Genomic DNA, 26,014 nt, shown 5'->3' with positions numbered 1-26,014 from the left:
CTCCATTCTCCTTCCACAATGAAAAAAAATGGGGCATAATTCTTTAAAGTCCACAGCCTTGGCCAGTATAAAGGGCTTAGTGATGGAGAGGTGAGTGTGCTTCCAGCAGCACAGGCAGGACTCCTGATGACTGGCTCTCCCAGGGTGATTGTATCTTCACATTTTCTTTCACCTTTGGGTCAGTTGCAGTTTTACTTTTGTTTTCTTTGCAATGGCTGCCGAAGTTGTATAAAGCTGATCCCACTGTGGGAAGATTAGAACAGTGTCAGGGCAGTGTCCAGGTGGCTGTTCAGGCTCTCGTCTGGGAGAGGGGGCTGTGTTTGGGGAGGCCTCGTTAGTTTCCCATATGGGAGAGATGCAGGCTCATTCTCCTCATTGGGCCAAAAGTGATACAGCACTTTTATACAACAGTGTGATTTGGGAGCAGCGCTGTCAGTGGCTCGTTTACTCAGCACTATTTCAGAGGTCCTTACACACATCTTAGCTGCTCTGGGGGTTTCTTCAGGGGTGGGTCTTCTGACCTTTTTGTCACTGTCAATGGTGAGGCGGACTGACCATTCGGGCAGTGCCATAGAGCCCAGAGGCTCTAGGAGGTCCAGAGGCTCTCCCCCCCCCCCCCCCCCCGTTGCCACCACTGCCACTGCAAACTACAGCCCTCTGAGTCTCAGTGGGCCCTCCCCGGTCCCATCTTGAATGGCCCAGCACTGCACCATCGTATTTTAAAAATCGATGCTGAGGCTCCCTGTGGCAGTCTTGCAAGACTGTCGAGACCTGCGAGACTACTGCGGGAAGTGCCGGCACCTATTTTGAAAACACAGCAGTGCTAAGCTTAATAGAGGCAGAGGGCAGGAAAAAGTGAGGTTCTTTACTGCTCCCTAAGAAGCCACTAGACCACTAGGGCCCTTCAAGGTAGGACCGGGAAAGGCCCACTGAGGCTTGGGGGAATACAGTGTGTGGGAGGGGGGGGGGGCGGTAGTGGAGTGATAGGAGGGGTAGCCAGGGGGACCCAATGACCTTTACTGCCCGGGGGCCCAGATCACTGTCTGTCCGACCCTGGTCAATGGTGCCAATTTTCCACTATAGGTACTTATTAGATAGAACCCCAACAAAAAGTGTATATACATATAATTTGAAACATCTAAAACACACAAAATCATTTCAACAGAGGTATAACAAAGTGTCTTCTGCTGAGAGAATAAATCCAATGATTTCCACATAGTTTCACATTTCATTATACAGTTCTTCTTTTCTGCTGCTATTTTCTCATATCTGTGCATCAGATAGACTGAACTCCATCACATAATTGAAATCTAAAATTGTACTATCTTTCCAATTGAATGATATTAATTTTACAGCCAAGACCAACAAGACATTAAGCAACCTTACTGCTGCATCTGAAAGATCTCATTGTACAGATAAGTCTTTCCAAATAACTATTTTAAATGAAAGCTGATCTTGAATAGGTAATGTTTGAAATAGTTGGGACCAAACTGACTACCAAAAAGACTGAAAATAAGGGCACTCATACAACATATATGAAAGAGACTCAAGAGTTGATTTATAAGTCCAACAAGCTATATTTCAAGACCCTGCAATTTTGGACATATTTAGAGGAGCCTGTATTGCTAAATGAGCCACAAAATATAGGAACTGCACTACTGTAGCTGAGATAGATATTTTTTGTTGACTGAACCAAAATTGTTCCTGTAAATCCAGGTCAAGGTTATGTGACAGAACAGTGTGATTTAAACCTGTAAAACTGCCTTTATTAACTCTTGAAGTGCATTTTTCTAATTTGGCCAACAGGTGGTGCATGCCTTTATTAAATCTGTTATAGAAAAGTGAATGCCCTCTTAGTTTCACTCAGTGAAGAAGTGAATCTACAATACTCTGATTGGCCAAGAGTTTGAAATTACCCAGCAGTTGTTGGCTGTTGCTTCAGTCTTAGCCCGGGAGAAAAGAGAGACAGATCTCTTTGCTGATGCTCAGTGAATTTTAGGTCCTGATCTCCCCAAGAACTTTCTAGAAAGTAAGAAAATGTTTAGTTAGTGTTACAATTAATCCATATTTCAGTTACCTGTTGTTGTTTGCTGATTGCACATTTTTTTTGGTTCATTGTTCAATTTTAAGACAATTTTGTTGATTCTGATGTCTGGACTGATAAAAAATCCTTGTGGTTTGTGTGTTGGGTCTGAGAGTGCTTTCTGGAACTGTGGAACCACTGGAGTGTGGCCCCCAGTAACCCAGAAATCACTGGGGATAATATGAGAGTGGGACACTGGCTCAGAGGTGGTTGTGACCCAGTCAGTGGGAGGTGGGTGCTAACTTAGAGCACAAGCAGCAGGTGAAGGTGCACCTGAGCTGTGCTGGGGATAGACCTAAGTGACTGCGGGGTAACAGGCTATCTTTAAGTTCCATTTTACTTACTTTTTTTTTTATTACATTTGTACCCCACGCTTTCCCACTCATGGCAGGCTCAATGCGGCGGGCAATGGAGGGTTAAGTGACTTGCCCAGAGTCACAAGGAGCTGCCTGTGCTGTGAATCGAACTCAGTTCCTCAGTTCCCCAGGACCAAAGTCCACCACCCTAACCACTAGGCCACCCCTCCACTAAACACAACCCATTACTAGAGCATCCATTTATGTCCTAAGCTGTTTGTAGAACTTTGATGCCAGACTACCTAATTGGGACAGAGCATATTACAGTGGTTCCCAACCCTGATCCTGGAGGCACCCCAGCCATTCATGTTTTCAGGATATCCACAATGATTATTCATGAGAGAGATATGCACCCACTGCCTACACTGCATGCAAATCTACATTATGAATATTCATTGTGGGTATCCTGAAAACCTGACTCACTGGGGGGCCTCCAGGACCAGGTTTGGGAACCACTGGCATATGAAATATTCTTTACTTCTCAGTCTTCCAAAAATGGTTGAGTTGTACTTTATTGATGTTGATAATCAAGTACCATCAAGTTGAGATGACTTCTGATGACCACATAAAGTGACTTTCTTCGGCATGCTCTATCTTCTGTTTGTCTTTGACATCTACTCAATGGCATATTCAAAGTCTATGAGATAGAATACTGTACATTATGCACTGAAGCGCTGTATTTAGAAGTATGCATTTATGTCTGCTGTTGACATGACATGAGTGGATGTGCCTAACTTTTGATGCATTTGCTAATATTCTATAATAAAATATGGGTGTGCAAATGCTGTTATAGAATTAGCATTTAATGCTTTTCTTCTTGGTATCTAGTTTTTGGCACCCTTTATAGAATTGTCCCATATATGTTTCAAATTTTCAATGAGCTGATGAGCAGGTGCGTGGATAAATTATCCAGAAAGTTATCTGGATATTTAACAGGATTTATCTAGGTAAGTCTATGCTAAATATGTGTGAATAATGTTATCCAATTTACTTTATTTGGATAATTTTAGGACAGCATTTTATCTGATATACTTGCATAATTTTAACTGAACTGCTCTGAATATTAGCATTGACTAGATAAGGTTTTACTACATCCTAGCAACATCTCCTGCCCAGTTTCTTTTTATGTAGATACATTTTATTTGAGCAATGAATTGTCTGGACAGAATGTACCCTCTCAGTGATAGTATACTTTAAACCAAGACATGTCCAGCTACAGTAACTCACAAAGGAGTGCGCAGGTCCATTTTTCAGCATGCCTGCAAAAAAGGCCTTTTCTTTTTTGGCCAAAAATGGATGTGCAGCAAAATAAAAATTGGCATGCGTCCATTTTGGGCCTAAGACCTTACCACCACACATTGACTTAGCGGTAAGGTCCTATGCATTAACCGGGCGGTATTCTTCAGCGCGCATACACTGCCAATTACTGCCAGGTTAGTGCCACAAGGTAGAAAATAAAAAATATTTTCAGCTGCACATATCAGACACACATAAAAAATGAAATTACTGCCCGGGGCTCATGGTAGCTGGTTGGTAGTTCCAAATTGACTCACGTTGGACGCACATAGGCGCTTACGTGCCTTAGTAAAAGGGCCCCAAAGTTAACCTAACAAATCTTTTGAATATCAACTTCAATGTTAAAAGTACAATTAATACCAGGTAAATAGTACAAAAAATTACCTTTATAGAGAGTTTCAAATAATCTAAGGTACTGTTATTCCTTTTTTGTTTGGTCACTGCTGGAGCCTTTGCAGCATTCTGCTTGTGTTCTTGTAACTTTCATCAGAGCAGATTCTATGCATATCTAAGAGATGGAGAAATCGGGAATTACTTATCCTTATTCAAATAATAAATGAGATGTGAAACGAGCTTCATGGAAGACAAGTTCCTTGAAGATTGTTTTTTTGCAGAATTTCAGCAGCCAAATTAATTTGAAAATGGTTCGTATTTGAAATTCATTTATAAGGAGCCAAAGATGTGTTGGGGAAAGTTAATAATGATCTGACTCTTTTAGTACATCTATCCTGACAGAATAAATCAGTGTCATTGAACTACAGGAATCAAGGACATAAAATAACCTTGGTGCACCCTGGAGAACTTTTTTTTTATTTGTACCCCAAGCTTTCCCACTCATCGCAGGCTCAATGTGGCTTAGGTACTTATTTGTACCTGGGGCAATGGAGGGTTAAGTGACTTGCCCAGAGTCACAAGGAGCTGCCTGTGCCTGCAGTGGGAATTGATCCCAGTTCCCCAGGACCAAAGTCCACCACTCTAACCACTAGGCCACTCCTCCACTCCTTTACACAAAAGTATAAGAACTGGGGCAAACGGATGGTCCATTTAGCCCAATATCCTGCTCAGTGGCCAGTCCAGGTCACAAGTTCCTGGCAGAATGCCAAATAGTAGCAAAATTGTATAGTACTAATCCTGGGGCAAGCAATGGCTTCCCCCGTGTCTATCTCAATAGCAGACAATGGACTTTTCCTCCAGGAACTTATCCAAACTGTTTTTAAACCCAGATATGCTAACCACTATACCTACATCCTCCGCCAATGAGTTCCAGAGTTCAACTATTCATTGAGTGAAAAACATATTTCCTCCAATCTCATTTTAAAAGTATTACCACATAACATCATTGAGTGTCCCCTAGTCTTTGGATATAAGGAGGAGATTGTCAGAGTATCCTTATTATGTGTTTCAGCTGAGATTCTGTAAGAAAAAAAACAACAACAAAAGACCCAATATTCAAATAAAGCTGATCTCCTAAATATGGGGTCCTATGTTTGTTCCCTGTTTTCAGTCAAAGTATGAGACTTTTAGCTGAAAATTCATCTTAATTTAGGAGCTTAAAAGGTATGGTTTTCGACATCTACTGGTCTGTGCTGTTTTCTACTGTAACTGTTTGCAGATCATTGCCTCTCTGACTTTTTGTAAAAAATGAGGAATGCAATTCATTTGCCTAGATATATGAGCCTAATGTATGATCCTAGTGCTGAAATCAGTGCTAATACCTAATGGGTATAGTTATCTATGTGGGCTATATATTGAGAATACTGTTGAGATTAGGATAGAACGTTATAGCCTATTTGGTTCATTGTATGGAAAATATCACTGACATTTCCCATGTCACTTCAAATGAATGCAACGCCTTATTTTGTACCATTGGAGTCCTCTGATATAGGATTTGTTCCCATGTGAATTTTATGCAAGCTTTCCTTTGTTCTTGGTCTTTTTTTAGATCTCAAATATTTTTGATTGATATTAAGTAACATTTAGAACACTGAATGTGAACAAAGGTAGATCAAGTAATAATACAACATGGAAGTTATTTTAGAAGCTCTATTCTTGTTTTGGACTTTGGAAAACAGGCATTTAGATATCCATTTTACACGAACATCCAGATCCCGATTATATAAAGCCTTTAGTATTATTTTTCACATGATTAATTCATTTACCTTACACATATTATAAACACTCATTTCACATATCTATTACAATAACCATCTTAAATTCCACTTACTTAAAAGCATAAACTTTTTTATACAATATATTCCCAAATGTAACCTCTTAAAAACTACAAACACTCCCCTAAGCAGTTATATTCATACAGACTGTCCATATGACAAGGAAGTTCTTCTTCAAAATATTCTCTTCCACATGTGTGAGCATCATAGCTTTAGAAGCTGCTGGTGAGCACCATTTGGTATCACTAACCGAAGGAAGAGACTGATCCGGTACTGTGCCTTGAAGCTCGTACCAATGAAACATGGCCTGTGTTGAGACCTAAACTGTTTTTGTACAGAATATGGTGTGAATGAAGATTATTTGTGGTATTTGATGACCTTAAAGCAGCAGGCAGCTCTTCTAAATTTATTATTGGACTGAGATTTCAAGGCTGGGCACTTTTTGAATGGGTGAAGGATGTCCTTCGCTATGCCTCCGTCCCTGCAATGGCAGTTGAGGACGTCCAGAATGTGGAAGTTTCTGTGAGAGGACGTCCATGCATGGATGCTTCTGTGAGAAGGACGTCCTTTATTTATTTGGATTTTAATCACAAGTAGCAGCAGTGGGATTTGAACCAGCCACCTAAAAAAACATCCAAAAATCAAGTTCCAAGCATGGTCATTTTCGAACCAGAAAAACATCTATCTTTTTGGATTCAAAATCACCCTATTTTAGACACTTCTATGCTAGTGCATTTTTCTTTAAGGGCCATTTTCAAATAACGTCCAAGAGAAAAATTGCATAAAAAACAACTCATTGGGATGTCTGGGAGCCAGAAGTCTTACTAGGCTAGCCACATAAAAATTCCAGCAGAGCAGTGGAGCAGCATAGGGGGCACTGCAGTGAACTTCACATAGAAAAACATCTTTAAAATGAGTTTTGAAAATAGTGATTTGGACACTTTTGTGAAAAAAGTCCATCTGCAGCTTTGTGCCATTTTTTAAAAAAACAACTCCTAAATCTTCTTATATAGAGACAATATCATGTCAAGCTGTGAAATTTTTATTCCTTCAATTTGAGGAGATTATTGTATTGCTAGAGTGAGGGGCTGTAAAGTTAGACTTAGTAATAGTGGATACAGAGAAGGCCCTCCATAATTTACCCTTAACTAATACCTTGGCAATTGATTTAAGGTATAATAATTTAAAAATTGAGTCAAAATAGGCTCTATGTCAAACCATTACAGTACTTTAAAGTTATTGACAAACTCATTCTAAGGCCTTCTCCAAATCTAGGACCAGTTCTATAGTAGGTTGAGAGTATGTAGGAGTCAGAGCTAATATATTACAAAATAGTCTAGGACTGTCTGTAGTAGATCTGTTTTTCATGAAACCATTTTGATCTCTATGTATAAGTGTGTCTAATACTATACAGCGTCTGCTGACTAGGAACTTGGCAAATATTTTGCTATCTATAGGGCCCTTTTACAAAGCCATGGTAGGGCTACTGTGGCAATGGTGCATAAATCGATCTTACCACCAGGCTACCACAGGAGCCCAGCGGTAGTTCCAGTGTATGCCACGTGCCATTTCCGGGCCTCAGGACATTTTTTAATCGCCAGTAGGTGGTAAGGACTTCCCCAGGAATGGCCATGCGGCAAGGGTTTAACTTACCACATGGCCATTTCTTTCTTTTAAAAAATCTTACTATAAATTTTTTGCCTCAGCACCTGGCAAACCCGCACACTGATGCCACCACAGGATTCTTTTTACTGCACCTTGGTAAAAGGACCCTTAGAGATATTGGCCTGCTGTTTACAATGGAGGATAGATCTTTCTCTGATTTAGGAATTACTATAGCATAAACAGAACATCCATCTATAGTATGTTTTGTAATGAAAGTTTGGAAAAATGTTTGTAATAATGGAGTTATTTCTGTAAGAAAGGTTCTATAGTATTTGTTGTATCCTTGTGTCCTGTAGCTTTATTTAAGGATAGTGAATGAATTGATGTTTGAATCTCTGCTTCCCATAATTTCTGCAGCTAGAAGATCTCTTTGAGAATCTCTTAGAGTAGGATGTGAATATTTACTGAGAAACAAATATATCGATGCTAAGGACAAAGTGGTTTCAGAAGTATATAAGGTCTGATAAAATTTATGTAATTAACCTAAGGGCTCATTTTTGAAATAGAAAAATGTCAAAAAAAATGGCACAAAGCGACAGATGGCCGTTTTTCTTGCAAAAATGTCCAAATCACTATTTTTGAAAGACATTTTGTAGACATTTTTCTATGCAGTTCATCTGCAGTGCATCTGAATCACAAGGGGGCATGTCAGGGGTGTGCTAGAGCAGGATTTAGGTATTCCTAACACATTTTTCTGGCTTAATGGAACAAAGCAAAAAAAAAAATCCAAGGCTAAAACCTAGATATTTTAGGATGGACCTGTTTTAATAACGACTAAGTCACAAAAAGGTGCCCCAAATGTCCACTGAAGGGTTTAAGGCATGACCTCCCTTACACCCCCAGTAGTCACTGACTCTCTCCCACCCCCTAAAGATGTAAAAAGAAACAGTACACACCAGGATCTATGACACCTTCTGATGTTATGACCAGTCCTATTAGAGCAGCAAGCAGGTCCTTGGAGTAGCCTAGTGATTGGTGCAGTACACTTTAGAGAAGGGGACCCAGGCCCATATACCACTATGACTGTTACACTTGTGGTGGAAATTGTGAGCCATCCAAAATCCACCAAAAGCCTACTGTATCCACATATAGGTGATTCAGGAATAAGGGCTATTTTAGTGGTATACAGTTGGGTACAGTAGGTTTTTGGTTGGTTTTGGGGGGCTCATCACACAGTTTAAAGGGGTAATGGTGAGATGTATACCTGGGATCTTTTATGTGAAGTCCACTGCACTGCTTGCTGGGATGTCTGTGTGGCCAGTCTACTAAGAATGCTTACCCCTCCTACATCCCAATAGCTTGATTTTGTGCATTTTTCACTTAGGATTTTTTTTTTTCAAAAATGGTCAATAAAGATAGACTCACTGAGCACAATAACATCTAGCAAATGGCCATATTGGCAAAAAAAGGACTTTTTCTTGTTCGGAAATGGTCATGTGCACTACAGGAATTTTGGATTTTTTCCGCAAAACGTCCAAAGTCAGAGTTAAACATCATATTTATTTATTTGTTGCATTTGTACTCCACATTTTCCCCACCTATTTGCAGGCTCAATGTGGATTACAGTATGCCGTAATGGCGATTGCCATTTCTGGAATAAGAAATACAACGTATTATTACATTAAAGTTCATAAATGTTGAAGTAAATTATAACGTAAGTTGGATAAACAGTTCATTTCAGGCATGAGAGATAGGGGGGTAGGATGTTAATGTTCATTGGTGACAAATTGATTGAAGCAATCAGGTGTAAAGAATTCAGTTTTATCTGGTTCTGGTAGAGTTTTGATGTTAGGTTATTTATGATGTCTCATTATGGTATGTCTTTTTGAACAGATTGGTCTTTAGTAATTTCTGGAAGGCAGTTAGGTCGTGCATTGTTTTTAAGGCCTTTGGTAATGCATTCCATAGTTGCGTGCTGATGTAGGAGAAGCTAGATGCATATATTGATTTATATTTGAGTCCTTTGCAATTCAAGAATGTGCATGCTGATCTTTTTGTGTTCCTGGTTGGTAAATCTATGAGGTCTGACATGTATGCTGGGGCTTCGCCATGAATGATTTTATCAACCAGGGTACCATTTATGAAAATAACCCTCCATATATGTCTGTGCCTTGTGTAATAGACTCTCCATTCTGTTTAATTATATATTTTATACTCATGTTCTATTTTTCATACCCTTCAAGTATCGTGCTAGGGTGTGACCTGATTTATTCTGTTCACTGTAAAATCTAAACCCAAGTGTGGCTAGTTGATTTTGGGCTTGTTTACTGATTAGCAGGTTATATTGATATCAGAGCTTACATATTTATGTATAATGATTATAATGAGGGGAATTAGAAAAACTTTGTTCTAATTTTTGGATCTCAGTTCCTAATCTTTGTAAATTCTCTTTTTGATGATATTTGGCATGCTATTGAATAACTAATAATGGCTCCACATATGATAACCTTAAGGGTATCCCACTCTATTACAGCAGATGTGTCTTCCTATTTATTATGTTGAAAATAATCTAAAATAGTATCTTTGAACCCAGGTTCATTTATAAGGGCTGTATTTAATTTTCAATTTGGAGTGGGAGAATCAGGTTGATAAAAATTAATACTCAAATGTATTGCAGCATGATCAGAAACAGTAGTAGCTAAAATCAGAGAATTCAAAACCTGAGGGTTTATGGTATTTGATATTGTAATCAATTCAAGAATGAGTACGATGTGGTGGAGAATAAAAGGTAAAATCAAATGTGGTTGAGGATTGCAGTTTCTAAATATCTACTAAAACTAGTTCTACTTTTAGAACGGGGAGCAGAAACAGATCATCTCGATTTACAATTTAATATTCTGTCTATAGAAAGGTTAAAGTACCCCCAATAAGTTTAGGGTAAGGTGTAGTTTGTCATTAAATATTGGCAATTTCCTGAAAAAAGGGTGGGCTAGCCACACTGGGTGCATATATGTTACATAAATTTAAAATTAAAGATCCTATTGTAATGTTAAGGTAAACCCATCTTCCTTCCCTATCAGAAGCTTGAGAATTGATACTTATAAGAAGGGAGGTCTTACAACACATGGCTACTCCATTTTCTTACCTAAAGCAAGAGAAACTGCACCTAGTTTATATCTCTTATATGTAATAAATGAAATGAATTAAAATTCAAATACAGTATGTATCTTGTAAGAACATCTGGAGATATTTGGCAGATATAACTCCAAATTTTCTGATGTTGAAAGGGACTGTTCTTTTTTTTGTCTTTTTTCTAAACATGATTAGTCTTTATTGCATCGATCGATGCATCAAATTTTTCTGAAGCCTGAAGAATGAACAATGGTTTTCGTAATTCAGGGGATGAGATGTGGTAAATCTTCAGCATAAAAATCTGTTTCCTTGGCAGCTCTTCTTTGCTCACTTCTGTTTTCATTTCATCTGTAGGGCTCTTCAGTGGTGACCATTCAGTTGGTTTCTTGATGAATTCATTAACTGTAATACTGAATCAATCTGTCTCAGAGCAATAGTCTCTGTTTCGGCAACAAAGGATACCATGCTCGGTTGCTATTCAGAGAATCCACTTTTGTCTTCAAGTACTTCAGCATCATTCTAATGGAAGGCAAAATCTGAATAACTCTTACTTACATTCCTGAGTTCTCTAGCTTATTGTAGGTTCTTGTACGTTTTCATTTTCAGCAAAGTATCTCGCCTTTTACATGCCTCTACAATGAAATCTGTCCTATTCTAATGAACCGCTTAACACGTTTCTTATATAATGAATTTTAAGGTACATTCCACTTGCAAATGTGCATTGGAAAATACAACATTAGAATTGTGAAGACGTAGTTAAACTTGCTCAGTCATATGAATTTTACCTTGAATAACTGCATTATAATAGATACAAAATGTAAAATAGAACTCTCTCACCCTTCCCCTTGCCACTCTCTTTTTGTGCCTTTTCTGTACTGATAACTTCTCAGCTGTACCAAGGTATGGGCTTGATTCAATCAGAAAAGATATCCAGCAATAACCTGTGCTAGCACAACAGAGAAAAATGCAAATTATTTTTATGCTCACAATTAGCTGGAAAATAAATACTAAGCTGCAGTAGAGGGGACCTGTGCTAGTGTCAATGTGTGTTTTTGACATGTGCTGAAGCTCCCTTTAACCACAGCGGGTAAAAGGCTGTCTTTTTCTCTGGAACAGAAATGGCTGTGTGAACCACTTGCTGTGTGGCCATATCAGGGGGAGCACTTATCGCCACCCATTGAGATTGCGGTAAGGGCTCCTGTGCTAACTCAGTGGTAACTGAGCTGTATGCGGTTCTGCCCGATTACTGCCAGGTAAGCACCAGCGCTACAAAAATAGAAACTATTTTTCTAGCACCGGAAAGAGCACATGCTGGGGGTGGGAACTACCACCAGGCTCCTGCAGTATTCCAGCAGTAGTTACAGATTGGTGCATGGCAGGCCTGTTGCCACATGCCAGTCCTTTAGTAAAAGGGCCCCTATATGTATAAGTTAATAACAGAATAGGAGCCCTAAACGTGAAGGGCAGTTCTAGAACTAGTCGCTCATGGCTACATGTCCCTTTGCTTGCCTAAATGTAAGGAAAAGTAGCACTTAGACAAGGGTCTGCATAAGTGTTATAGTAGGCAATTGCAAGGAAGATGTGCATGTGGGTGGGGCTCTCAGTTGTGTATGTAACTTACAGAATACTGTAAGTTATACACAGTGCATTTTTCTAGCAAAAAAAGGTGCCGGTACTCAAATGCTAGGCTACCCTTCATGGGTGGGATAATCACTGAGAGACCCACCCCACAATAGCCAGACCCCTGCAACCAGTCACAGAATTTATGACAAGGCAGAATTGGTGTGTAGAGCCTGAGCTCTTTCATTAAACTTGGGGTCCATGGATCAATTTTAGCAGACAATGGAAAAGGTGCCGGTACTCAGTACCCCCTCAAAAAAAAAGCCCTGGTTATACATACCCTTTCTGCACCAATCTAGCATTACTATTCCTCATCAGGCCTAGCCACTTCAATTACAGTGAAATGTCTGCCTAATACGTAGTAGCATAAGGATTCAAGCACCCACTTGATGACCAGTCATTCCTTCTCTGTGGTGCAATATTTCTGCTCAGCTTCTGTTAGCTTCCGGCTTAAATACATAACTGTATGTTCGTCCTCCCCCATCCCGTGACTAAGAACTGCACCCAGTCCTATCCCTGAAGCATCCATTTGCAGGATCAACTCCTGCCTGAAATCATTGTTTTTAAGAACAAGTTCTTTACATAGGGCCTCTTTGAGATTCTGAAAGGCTACATTTGCCTATCTATCCCAGACTATCTTATTAGGGCAGGAATTTTTCAACAAATCTGTAAGATCAGCAGCTATCTCTGAAAACCATGGAACAAAATTTGCGATAATAGCCCATCATCCCTAGAAATGCCCTTAACTTAACTGGGATTGGACTTTCCTGAATAGCTTCCAATCTTGAGATCAGGGATGTCACCCAACCATTTCCCACCTGATACCCCAAGTACTGGACTTCATACCGGCCAAGAGAGCACTTCTTTGGGTTGGCTTTTAATCCTGCCTCTCTCAGGGATTCACATACAGCAGATAAGCGTCTAAGGTGGCTCTCCCATGAGGGATAAAATGTTACTAAATACACATTGTAATACCCCTAATATGGCTTCAGTACCTGGTTCATGACCCTTTGAAAGTTTGCAGGGAGTTTTTAAGCTCTGTTAAGCAGGAACTTTCTCTCTGTATACACCTGGTAGTGCTTTAGAAATGGTAAACCACTAGTAATAGTAGTAGTAATAGATGACTTCCTGCCTGGATTATCTACCCTTTCTGTGTTCTTCTTCAGTTCCTTTTTACGAAACAGTCACTCAGACTCTAGAGCAGAGTTCTCAACCAGTCCTTGGGACACTCTTAGTCAAGTTTCCAGGATACCCACAGTCATGGTCTCAGGGTCTTAGCAAACTGTCACAGGCTCAGGGACTTGAGCTCTTGGGCTGCTATCGATGAATGGCAGCAGCAGGCAAACACTCCAACCAGGACTGGACTGAACAGACAGGACTGGAGCAGACTAGTGCAATAAGCACACAGGCAGAAACAGACCAGAAGTGCACAGAGCACACAGGCTGCACTAAGACACAAACCAGGACTGGACTAAACAAGCAGGACTGGAGTAGACTAGTGCAATAAGCACACAGGCAGAAACAGACCAGAAGTGCACAGAGCACACAGGCTGCACTAAGACACAAACCAGGACTGGACTGAACAAGCAGGACTGGAGTAGACTAGAAGTGCAATAAGCACACAGGCAGGAACAGACCAGAAGTGCACAGAGCACAGAGACAGTACTAAGAAACAGCACTTGACTAGGCAGAGAACCAAGTAAAGCCAGAAGAGAAAACAGATGGGCTACAAGGTTGAACTGGAACCCATGCACACAGAGCCCTCTCATAAGAGCTGCAAGGCCGAACTGGAACCCAAACACAACAGCAGAAAGCAGGAGAGACTAGGCAGAGATCTAGGCAAGGCAGACTAGGCAGAGCTCTAGGTGAGGCAGACTAGGCAGAACTCTAGGCTGGGCCACACAAACAAAAAACAGAACAAACAGGCAATAACCAAGACAGAAGAGCTAACACTAGCACACAGACAAACTGAAGAACTAAGTCAGAAGTACTAACCATTGCACACAGGCAAACAGAAGAACTTAGGCAGAAGTGCTAACCCTAGAACACAGACAAACAGAAGAACTAAAGCAGAAGTGCTAACCCTAGCACACTAACAGACAGATAAGAACCAAGGCAGAAGTGCCACACAGGCACACTAACTAGGAAACAAAATAGAAGTGCTATACAAGCACACCGACTAGGACACAGGGCAGAAGAGCTACACAAGAACACCACCAAACCTGAAGACCTTTGGCTTTGCAAAGGCCCTGAATGAATGTCCTCACCTTCCTTATGATGGCCTTCACTGATGATGTCACGACTACAGGAAAGAGACTTGAAACACACTGAACACCAAAGTGGCTTGGAACACACTGAACATCAAAGTGAGGCTTGGAACACAAAGGAAGTGGTAGCAGAGGCAACAATGCAAAGAAAAGAACAAACTGGAGGCACCTCTGAAGCTGACCACCGGAAGACAAGGTGAGAATGAAAGTGGAGTCATGACCACAGTCGTGACACCCACAATGAATATACATGAGATGAATTTGCATGTACTTGCTCCATTCTATGCCAATCTATCGTATGCATATTCATTGTGGGTATCCTGGAAACCTGACTAGGTGTGTCCCAAGGACTGGTTGAGAACGCTGCTCAGTCTGAGTGACTGTGTCGTCAAGACTCGGATATCTTGATTGGTGTATCCCAAGGACTGGGTTGAGAACTCCTGCTGTAGAGCTACAACGCCTGAAAGATTTTTAAAACTCACTGCTGTTTATCTGACTCTGAGCCCTCTATCTGCTATTTGTCTCTGACTATACAGCTTCTCTTGGCTCAGAAGCCAGAGAATTTGATAGATTTTTGAAATTCTGTTTTCTCTACTGACTGTCTCTGAGCATTTTCTTGATTTTTGGATGATTTCCTTATTTTTGTACAGCTTTTGCATACCAGGAGAGTACATTTGTAAAATGGCAATTTGCAATAATCTTTTCTTTGAAAGAAGAAAAGAAAACAGTGCTCTGCTACTGCTTTTTTTCACTTTGCCACTGAGAAGCTGCCATCACCAGTCATGGGATTTGGAAAAGGGAGTCATAGATAGGCTGGTTGATTGCATATCAAAAAGTTTCAACATTACCATGAAGTGCCTCATGCTTCTGCATTCTCGATTTCCCAAAGCATTTCACCATTTGTCTGAAAACAAATGCATATCTGTAATAGCTAAACTACACCATGCATTTTCTGACATGCACTTAACACATAGTAGTGACTTTTTCTCTGCATTAATTGCACTGCAGCCTTCCAACAAATGATGTGAATTCTCTCAACAGTTAAATGGAGGTTTTAGAATTACAATGGCTTAATCTTGGCAGTTATGATGCACATAATATAGCAAGAGACAAATGAAACATTTAACAAAAATTGTATGGGTCCATGTATCTAGGTTTAAAAAAGGTTTGGACAAGTTCCTGGAAGAAAAGTCCATAGTCTGTTATTGAGATGGATGCCACTTCTTGCCCCGGGATTGGTAGCATGGAATGTTGCTACTAACTGGGTTTCTGCCAGGAACTTGTGACCTGGATTGGTCACTATTGGTAGCATGATACTGGGCTAGATGGACAATTGGTCTGATCCCGTATTGCTATTTTGCTATTCTTATGTTCTTATATTCTAATGCTGATCATGGCATATACGGTAAATAAAATCAGCATGTTCATTGCCACTATCTGGATACTTAGAGGCACTGAATATCTGAATAGAATGGGCAGCATCAGCAATATCTGGGTAACAGTTATCTGTCCTATCTTTATCTGAACAGTTATCCAGATAGTAGTTTGAATACTGTCCTTAACCACATAATTTATGCCTCCACTCATCTTCTGCTGCCATATTTCTCTGATACTATCTAGATAGCGCCAGGTCAGATTAATGAATTTTGGGGGCCCTGTCCAGATAGTGCTGCTGAAAATCAACAGATGGCCCATGTCAGGGGCACTTATCTGGATAGCAGGTGGTGTTATACAGATAAATGTGTTTGAATATCATGCCAATGGATCCAAAGATCATATTTACTATACTATAATCACAGCTTTGTACAAAATGACAAATTTTCCAGACTCTTTGAATAAACGAGGGAGCTGATTCCAAGAATTGAGAGCTGTGAAAATTAAAGCACTGAATTTGATTCTGGTATACTTCAGAAACCTGCAGACTGGAATATATGCCTCTTGACTAGACCTCAAAGAGTGCCCATGTTCATATCAGAGAAATATGTTTCTTTGATATGGTAGACTCATAACTCTCAATACCTTGAAAGTCAGTATGAGTAATTTAATCTTAATTCTTGCTTATTTGGGTAGCCAGTGAAGTTCATTTAGCCATGGGTCTGTGTGTGTGTGTGTTTATAGTTTCCTTGCAGTCTGGATGACAGAGCTACCAAAAGGCCATTACAGAAATCCAGGACTGATTTGATAAATAGTCAATATTAATTTTCACTTTGTCTGAAATCTCTGTTATACACGGTACAGATCTGACAAGCTCTTCTAGAACTATATATGACATAATAGTTTAGACTTTATAATAGTTTGTACTTACTTTTTCTCAGATTTTGGTGAAAGGCACAGTTGGTGATGGCTTCACTGGAGACATTGGAATTGATGACCTGTCTTTTATGGACTGCATTCTTTACAACGGTAAGGAGAGCACTTAAAATCCACTGCATTTTTTATTCATTGCATGCTTCTGCTGAGAGTGTCAGGATCTGTTAATATTTTATAAGGTGGCATGTTCAAGTTTTAGTTAGACTGAATTTAATCATATTTCAGGTTGAATTACACAGGGTAATGAAAACAAATGGCTGAACTGGAAAATATCCAAGTAAAATGATCTGCAGATTTCTGTGTTTGAACAGATTTTAACTTTTTTTTTTGTCTTTCACTGGGAATATGATGGGAGTGATATGCGGATCGTATCGTACACTGTCTGAAAAGGCTAATATATGATTGAATTATGATGCACTTGACTGTGGTTCACTGCAGGAATTTACTACATTCAAACAACACCACGACAAGAGATAGAACAGTTAATATAAACGTTAGCAGAAATATAGGAATCCTACAACAAATTGTTCTCTGTGCATGAATTCAGATAAGATAATTTTGAAAAGCAATTTATCACAGTATGCAGCTGTTTCCTATCTGAAAACTGACTATCTATATGTAAATTAGGTACCTGTTGGTCTACACTAGGGGTGTCCAACTTCGATCCTCAAGGGCCCCAGACCAGTCAGGTTTTCCCTAATGAATATGCATGAGATCTATTTGCATGCACTGCATCCATTGTATGCAAATAGATTTCATTTTCACATCCCCATCATCCTATACCCACATGTCCCCTTACAAACCCTTCCCAATGTTACGCCCTATGCCCCAAGGAGCAGAGAGTTTCTTAACATTGGCATTCACACTCCCATTTGCCACATCAATTCAATAAACATTCCAAATAAAACCCTATAACAGTTCATTTAAATTGGCAAAACATTGGCTGAAGATTTATTATTAAACATTCCAATTAACAAATGTACTTCTTTAACAAAGAAATTGATCACAACAATCTCCCCCAAACCCTGCATCTAGACGATGATGCATTAGCTGCCCCACTTACTTTCCACATTAATAACTTCCACATCACTCTCCTCCATGACCTGTGGTGTCACAGCGCCGTGCAATGTTTCATGGCGGTACCACACATGAGACTAACCTTCCTACTCTTCAGTTTGTAGAACTTCCCCATTACATCCTCCAGGTTTACAGAGAATTCATTAAGTTTCTCAGACTCGTCAGCTTCGAATACCATTTCTGGCACCGGTATCCAAACCAAATCTTCCTTGGTGAAGAACGAAGCAAAAAATTCATTTAATCTCTCTGCTATGGCTTTGTCTTCCCTGATCACTCCTTTTTCTCCTCGGTCATCTAGTGGTCCAACCGATTCTTTTGCCAGCTTTCTATTTTTAATATACCTAAAAAAATTTTTACTATGTGTTTTTGCCTCCAACACAATCTTTTTTTCAAAGTCCCTCTTAGCCTTCCTTATCAGCACTTTGCATTTGACTTGACATTGCTTATGCTGTTTCTTATTATTTTCAGTCGGTTCCTTCTTCCATTTTCTGAAGGATTTTCTTTAGCTCTAATAGCTTCCTTCACCTCACTTTTTAACCACGCCGGCTTTCGTTTGGTCTTCCGTCCTCCTTTTTTAATATGTGGAATATATTTGGCCTGGGCTTCCAAGATGGTGTTTTTGAACAGCATCCACGTCTGATGTAAATTTTTGACCCTTGCAGCCGCTCCTCTAAGTTTTTTTTCACCGTTCTTCTCATTTTATCATAGTCTCCTTTTTTTAAAGTTAAACGCTAACGTATTTGGTTTCCTATGTATATTTACTTCAAAGCTAATGCCAAATCCAATCATATTATGATCACTGTTATCCTTCTGGCCATGGCTGTCACCTTGTCACATTGTTTCTTCACCTTCATATCCTCCGACACCAACACCCCAAAGTCTCTCTCCTGAGTCGAGCTTACTAATCTCTCCCCTCCTATTCGGTATCTCTCTCTTGGGTTTCTACACCCCAAATGCATCACTCTGCACTTCTTGGCATTAACTTTTAACTACAAACTATATAATGAAAACAGGGAACGTTTGTTGAATCATGGCTATTTCACTGCACATCATTAGGAGTGCTGGGGCCCCAGCCAGACTGAGTTGAACCAACGATCATCATTCCATAAGCACCAAGATACGTAACTTACCCCATGCTGCAGTTGTTTTAAAAATATGCTATTCGCAATTTAGATTTACACCAAGCCTGCTAATGCATAACAACTGTTGACAACAACAACGTGTACTGACTATAGGTAGGAGGTAGGCGGTGCTATGATGTCAAGTCAGGTATGAAGCAATTTGGGTCTGCCAGTCAGTCCAGTGGAAGCTACCCAGTCACTGAGCACCATTAGCATAAAAAAATAATTAAAAAATTTTTTTGCACTAAAACACTATGATTAGCTTTGTATGTTTTTTTTTTTTTTAAGTAATATTAATTAAATTTTAGCTGCCAGACCCTCGACCATTCTTCTAACTTTCGAAGATCCCTTCTCATCGTTTCTACTCCCTCCAGGGTATCCATTCTATTGGCTATCTTCGTGTCATCCGCAAAAAGGCAACCCTTTCCTTCCAACCCTTCAGCAATATCTTAATGCTGGGCTTGATGGACCTTTGGTCTGTCCCAGTGAGGCAATACTTATGTACTTATGCTGTTCCTAGTTTTGGCCAAAAAGTTCCTCTTACCTGTCCTCTTCCACCCCCTGGAACCCAAGTTCTTGTTTTCCCAAATTGACCCAACAATCCTTCTTTTGTTGACCCCACTGCATCTGCAGAAAAACCTGAGAAGGGGTACACCTCAAAAAAACTGAATTCTAACCAGTGTCATTTCCGCAAACCAGACATCAATGTCATGATAGCCTCAAGCATCTGACTTATCTCTCGCTAGGCCCTTCCTGCACTATTCAGGAACGTAACTCCAGCACGCCTCCTACAACCCAACCCATCCATAAATTCATCCCATTCCCTGACAGACTCACCAACATTACTGGCTGAAACCACTCTGTCCTCTTCCATCCAGCATGGGGTGCAACACCATCCAATCTCTGCCATCTATTTACCTCTCCATCCCTTTCCCAAGAAGGACCAGCCACTACTTCATCTTCCCATGGTTGACGCCTACCAATTTCCTGCACCCTTTGCATAATCTTTTTTTCCTTTTCCTGATTTTACTCTTTGCCTTTTCCCTTATCATTCACCCCAGTCCCACACCTTTTATCCTGCCATTTAATGACTTTCCCTTTCCCACTGCTTTTCCCCCTTTCAACCACATTCAGCTTCTGTATCTTTAGTCTGCAATAAAATCCTTCCCCTTCCCCACTCACACAGTGTATAACGCCCACCACCACAGCAAACAATAATTAACTCACCAGCCCTTTAAATGAAAACTGAAATCAATTAACAAGAACCAATTCCAGGAAACACTTGACAATAACCAATGAATTATAGCTACTGTGCAACTTACTCCAGACTCCCTCTGCCTCTAGCCCGACCACAGCAGGGTCCTCTTAAAATATGAATCTTGCCAATTCAGAGTGCACAGCTTTAAATACAAGTTCTACATTTGTTATGCCGGCTTTGACCCACCCCCAAATCCATCACATCCGCAGCAGTACTTTACAGCACGTCAAGTCACTCCAAAAACACACCAGCACAGCACTCACCATACAACTGTTCTTGGACTGTTTCCTCATACAACAATATCAAGTGCTCCTCAAGCGCTCCCTGCACTGTCACAGCAATCAGCTGTTAACCTTATGACTCAGACTGCCTCCATTCTGCTAGCTAACTTCCTTCCACTGTTGCCACCAATGCAGAAACTCCTCTCAAGTCAGCCTAACATTTCTCCTCACAAAAAAACCTCTCAGTGCCCTTCTTTTCCCAAAACACAAAAATACTTTCCCATCCAAATAAACATTCTATATCCCCACATCAAACTCCATCCCTCCAAACCTCATTTCTCCTGTAACTTCCCCCCCCCCCCCACACACACAACCAATTCCCTTCCTTCTTACAAACTCCTGACCTTCATTACACCATTTCCCTTTTAACCCTTTTCTTACCTCCTCGTCATCCTATACCGACATGTCCCCTCACAAACCATTCCCTTGTTTCCACGGGCTGCTCAGCCAATGTTCCACCCTCTGCCCCAAGGAGCAGAGGGTTTCATTACCAGAAGAAATTAGACAAGAGATAAATTACTTAGTTTCTCACAAGCAATTAAAATGTGTTTGCTCCTAATTGTCCAAGATGATAATGAAACATCTGTGGTGGTTTTAACTGATCATCACTCATTATGTCTATTTGTTGTAGTATTGTGTCCACAATACAGCATGAGCAACTAAGGAGCTTGGGGGGGGGGGGGGGGGGGGGGCATGTAGAGAGGCTGGTTGGTTTGTCCTGACCGAAACCATAAACTCATTCCACTGACTCTAGGTTGCCATGCTTTAGGAAAACAGTCTCTTAAAAAAATTAATTGTTGAAGAAACAATCATAATGCATTTGCTGCAATTGATAAATTACTGATAAAGAAACAGAGAACAGATGATAATTGTCACGATGATAAAGACCATAAAGTTTTCTTTTCTGTGTATTTCTGATCCTGAGCTACAGAACCTACTCCATCACAGGTTTTATCTTCTTCACATTTTCATTTGTAAGGATCCTCTGTGCTCATACTATTTTGTTATTGTTTTGATCTCCACTATATAAAACATAATCATATACTTTAGGTTATGAGTAAAAAAAAAAAAAAAAAAACAGCTCATGGGAAAAAAGACACATCTCAACTGCCTGGCTGATTAAGAGGGGCATAATCAAATGGCGCCGGCCAAATAGATGGCCGGCCATCTATTTGGCCAGCGCCGCAAAAAGCTGTCCCGAACCGTATTATCAAAAAGGATGGCCGGCCATCTTTCGTTTCGATAATACGGTTGGGGCTGGCCAAATGTCAGAGATGGCTGGGTTTGAGATGGCCGGCATCGGTTTTCGCCGATATTGGAAACCGAGGCCAGCCATCTCAAACCCGGCCAAATCCAAGGCATTTGGTAGTGGGAGGGGGCCAGCATTTGCAGTGCACTGGTCCCCCTGACATGCCAGGACACCAACCGGGCACTGCAGTGGACTTCAAAAATTGCTCCCAGGTGCATAGCTCCCTTACTTTGGGTGCTGAGCCCCCCAAATCCCACTCCCCACAATTGTACACCATTACCATAGCCCTTAGAGGTGAAGGGGGCACCTACATGTGGGTACAGTGGGTTTTGGGGGTTTTTGGAGGGCTTAACATTTACCACCACAAGTGTAACAGGTAGGGGGGGGGGGATGGGCCTGGGTCCACCTGCCTGAAGTGCACTGCACCCACTAAATACTGCTCCAGGGACATGCATACTGCTGTCAGGGAGCTGGGTATGACATTTCAGGCTGGCAAAAAAAAAAATATATATTTTTTTTTTGGGTGAGAGGGGGTTGGTGACCATGGGGGGGGGAGAAAGGGGAGGTCATCCCTGATTCCCTCTGGTGGTCATTTGGTCAGTTGGGGCACCTTTTTGAAGCTTGGTCCTGAAAAAAAGGGACCAAGTAAAGCTGGCGAAATGCTCGTCAAGGCTGGCTATCTTTTTTCCATTATCGAGCGAAGCCAGCCATCTCAAAGCACACCCCCGTCCCACCCCTTCCCGCCTTCGCTACCCTACCGAAACACCCCCTTGAAGTTTGGCCGGCTCCGCGACGGAAAGCATTTGGCGCCGGCCAAAATCGGCTTTCGATTATACCGATTTGGCCGGGTTGAGGAGATCGCCGGCCCTCTCCCAATTTGTGTCGGAAGATGGCCGGCGATCTCCTTAAAAAAAAAGGGAAGAAAGCCTCTTCATTGGGTCTCTCTCTCTCTCTCTCTTTCATATCTCTGTCCTGGAGTTGGGAGGTTCAGTTTGGAGAGACAAAACCAAGTGTGATTATATATCTAACCATTAAAGGTCACTGTCAACAGATTTTAAAAAATGTATTTTTTTAAAAAGTTTGGACAATTATGTTCTCTTCATCAGATCAGATAGTAACTCTCAAAAGCTTGTCAAAGATACATTGTTAGTCCAATAAAAAGGTACCACCTACAGCTTGGTTGTTGACTCTTATTTCCCAACAACAAAGAAAATGAAATACACATCTGAATCACCAAGAACCATCCCAGCAAGGATAAGGGTGTGGCAGAGCAGGGACAGGAGAAGTGCATGGTAGGGAAAATGTGTGAATCATGCCACATGGAATTATTTTCAGTGTGTGTGTGTGTGTGTGTGTAAATTTTCCCCTGGATTCAGGTATAGTGGACTAAATTTTTAGTCCCAGCTGGTGGAATTGGATATCCCATGTATTTCAGTTTGGTTATAGTGGATAAGAGACCATTTTATACAGTTCTATGGCTTCATTGAACCATGTATATAAGAGACTGACTCAGTTATAGTGGACGTCTGGTTATAAGAGACCATTTTACATAATCCCATATAAGAGACTGACACTGCGGTTGCGCTACAAGTGAACCAACTGACTGTCTTAAACAAACATCTCTATCGGATTATTTTAACTGAAATGTGTTGTTAAACTACTTTGCATTTACATATACTGTATATCTTGTTAACAACAGTAGTCAGTGAGCTGTGATTGAGTAAACAAGTTCATTAAGGTACAGTTTGGATATAAGGGACCTCGGATATAAGGGTCAATTTTTATCAGTCCCCAGAAATTCCTTATAATGAAGTTCCACTGTAATTAGCTAACAAGCCATCAACTTGCAATAAACTGATTGAACAATTAATTATTGCAGTTAATGGGCAGTAAATAGATTCCTGCATGCTATTCTATAACTCCACACGCCTAAATCCTCTTGCACGGAACTTAAATGGGATGTGATGAGGGGTGTGGTAGTGGTCTTCCATAAATTTGCACATGGAGTTATAAAACAGTGCCATTCCCATGCCCATATGTTAAGAGTTGGGCGCTGGCATTTACATCAGGTTTTAGTTGGCATAAATACTGGCATTATAGAGTTGTTTAATTAAAATTTCTTAAGGTACTATTGATATTAGATTATTGTAAAGAGCCTTAAGATTATATGGTATAATATATAATTTATTTTGTGCTTGCTTCTCAGAAACTAATTAAATATAATTAAAACTTTAATGAAAACTTTCCTTTTGTTATCCTAGTTGGAATAATTGACTATGATTGAAGAGATGTTCAAGGGGTGATTTGTGATTTTAGATAGCCCTAGAAGGAATATCTTTAGTGAGATGATTTATTAGTTTAATACATACAAATTGTAGTAAATGTCAATTTGAAAAGACACTACGAGGCATATTTTCAAAGCACTTAGCCTCCCAAAGTTCCATAGAAACCTATGAAACTTAGCCTCCCAAAGTGCTTTGAAAATATGCCTCTCACTCTGTTGATGCAGTTGGCTGTCAGCACGTGCTATCCACACGCTAAAAAATAGATGTTATTTTTTAACGGTAGGACGGGTCTATGGGTAGAGAGTAGGTGTTTTCTGCACAAATTGGTTAGTGCAGCTAAATTTCTGCATACTAACTGGTTGACTGTGAATGCAATTCCTTTAAACCCCTGGGATTCACAAATCAGATATACACCATTAGGGTGGCTCAACTCCATGACCTACTGGGATTAGCCTGGCCCCGGCCTACGTCCAAGCTTGATGACTGTGTTACCTGAGGGAGATTGCTGTGACCTGAAGTAGATTGCCCTCAGTTCCCACGTGGATTGATGTGTGTCCCTGGTCTAGGGTTCCTAACCCAAAGAGTTAGTGCCTAGAATTGTGTGAGTGGACCAGGGTTACACTTGATATACTATTCTTCACATAGAAATCAAAGTGGTATACACATAAACCCAGTGAAGCAGAAAAGGAACAACAAAATCTGAGAGAAAAGTGATAGCACAGAGTCAAAGAGAGAGGGTAAACAGAGGGTCAGAGTCCAAGGCCAGGACTGTTGACAATGCATTCTTATTACTGTGAGTTAACTGCATTTCAAACTTTTTAAATATGTGGTTGTCAAAGGTTAATGGAAATTTTGTTGTCTAGTTGTTTTGCTTTATTGACATGTCTAGATGCTAAATATTGATTGTTATTTCCTACTTACTAACTCTCAAATAACAGTCTTGTTGCATAAACAATGTAAAATCTGAATTATTTTAAGGTGCATTGCCAACACTGTCAACAGTTCCCTCAGAGACGTCTGCTCCTGCTACTCTCCCTGCTCACAACTGCACAGATGAAGAATTTGTCTGCAGATCTAGTGGCCACTGTATTCCAGCAATCCATAAATGTGATTTTAGAGCTGATTGCTCTGATGGATCAGATGAATTTACTTGTGGTGAGTGAAATCACATTTATTCTCAAAATAAATAATTTTGAAAAATATAAAAGTAAGAGGGCAAGTCGGAGGCTTCGTTAACTGAGTACAAAGTATGAGGAGAAATGAATGTGCCTTTTAAAGGAAAATACGTACATGTGCTCCAGTAAGCCTAATCCAGGCCCCACCACTTTTACTCCTGGAGAAATAATCATATCCCAACATAAAGGATAAAGACAATTTTCAAAGACCCGATAAGAAGGTATGATGACTGTTATTTAAATGGTTACCTTGAGGTGAGTTTTCAGCCAATCCAAAGCAGTGAGATTTTCAGCAGAACATGTACCTGAATTTAGCCAGACAAATTGTGTCTGCCGAGATAGACTGCAGTTTGAGTGGATGGGGTTGCATAGCTAAACATGGCTGAATAGTACTGAAAATCATTATAAACTGGTTCACTCATAAATCAGCCCTGGAGATAAAACTGGAGCCTTATTTCTGTCTGGATGAATTTGCTTGGAGTGTGAATTCAGAATGACAAATTTATCTGGCTAGAGGAGCAAAAGTTTTAGAATCAGATGTTTGATAGCGAACTCCATTTCACCATTCATGTACACAAGATATATTCTATTTTCCCAATATGAACCAGTATCATACCCGAACCCTCAGTCCCTCAGACACAGTCATTGCAATATTCTAAATATTTTTTCATACTATATTAGTTCATACTTATCTTGGAACTAAACATTTTTTCCAATGACTCTTCTTGAAT

General features: G+C 40.3%; 1 protein-coding gene across 1 annotated transcript in view; it reads left to right on the top strand.

Annotated features, from left to right (window-relative positions):
- Positions 1-26,014, top strand: part of MALRD1 (MAM and LDL receptor class A domain containing 1) — a 787,803-nt gene that overhangs the window by 205,011 nt on the left and 556,778 nt on the right. Inside the window, 2 exon segments of the mRNA XM_030202038.1 lie at positions 16,843-16,930; positions 25,087-25,263. Of these exon segments, the coding sequence (XP_030057898.1) occupies positions 16,843-16,930; positions 25,087-25,263 (265 nt within the window).

This window comes from Microcaecilia unicolor, chromosome 1 (genome assembly GCF_901765095.1).
Source record: "Microcaecilia unicolor chromosome 1, aMicUni1.1, whole genome shotgun sequence".
NCBI classification, from domain to species: Eukaryota; Metazoa; Chordata; class Amphibia; order Gymnophiona; family Siphonopidae; genus Microcaecilia; species Microcaecilia unicolor.
This window is presented reverse-complemented; position numbering and strand designations above follow the sequence as displayed.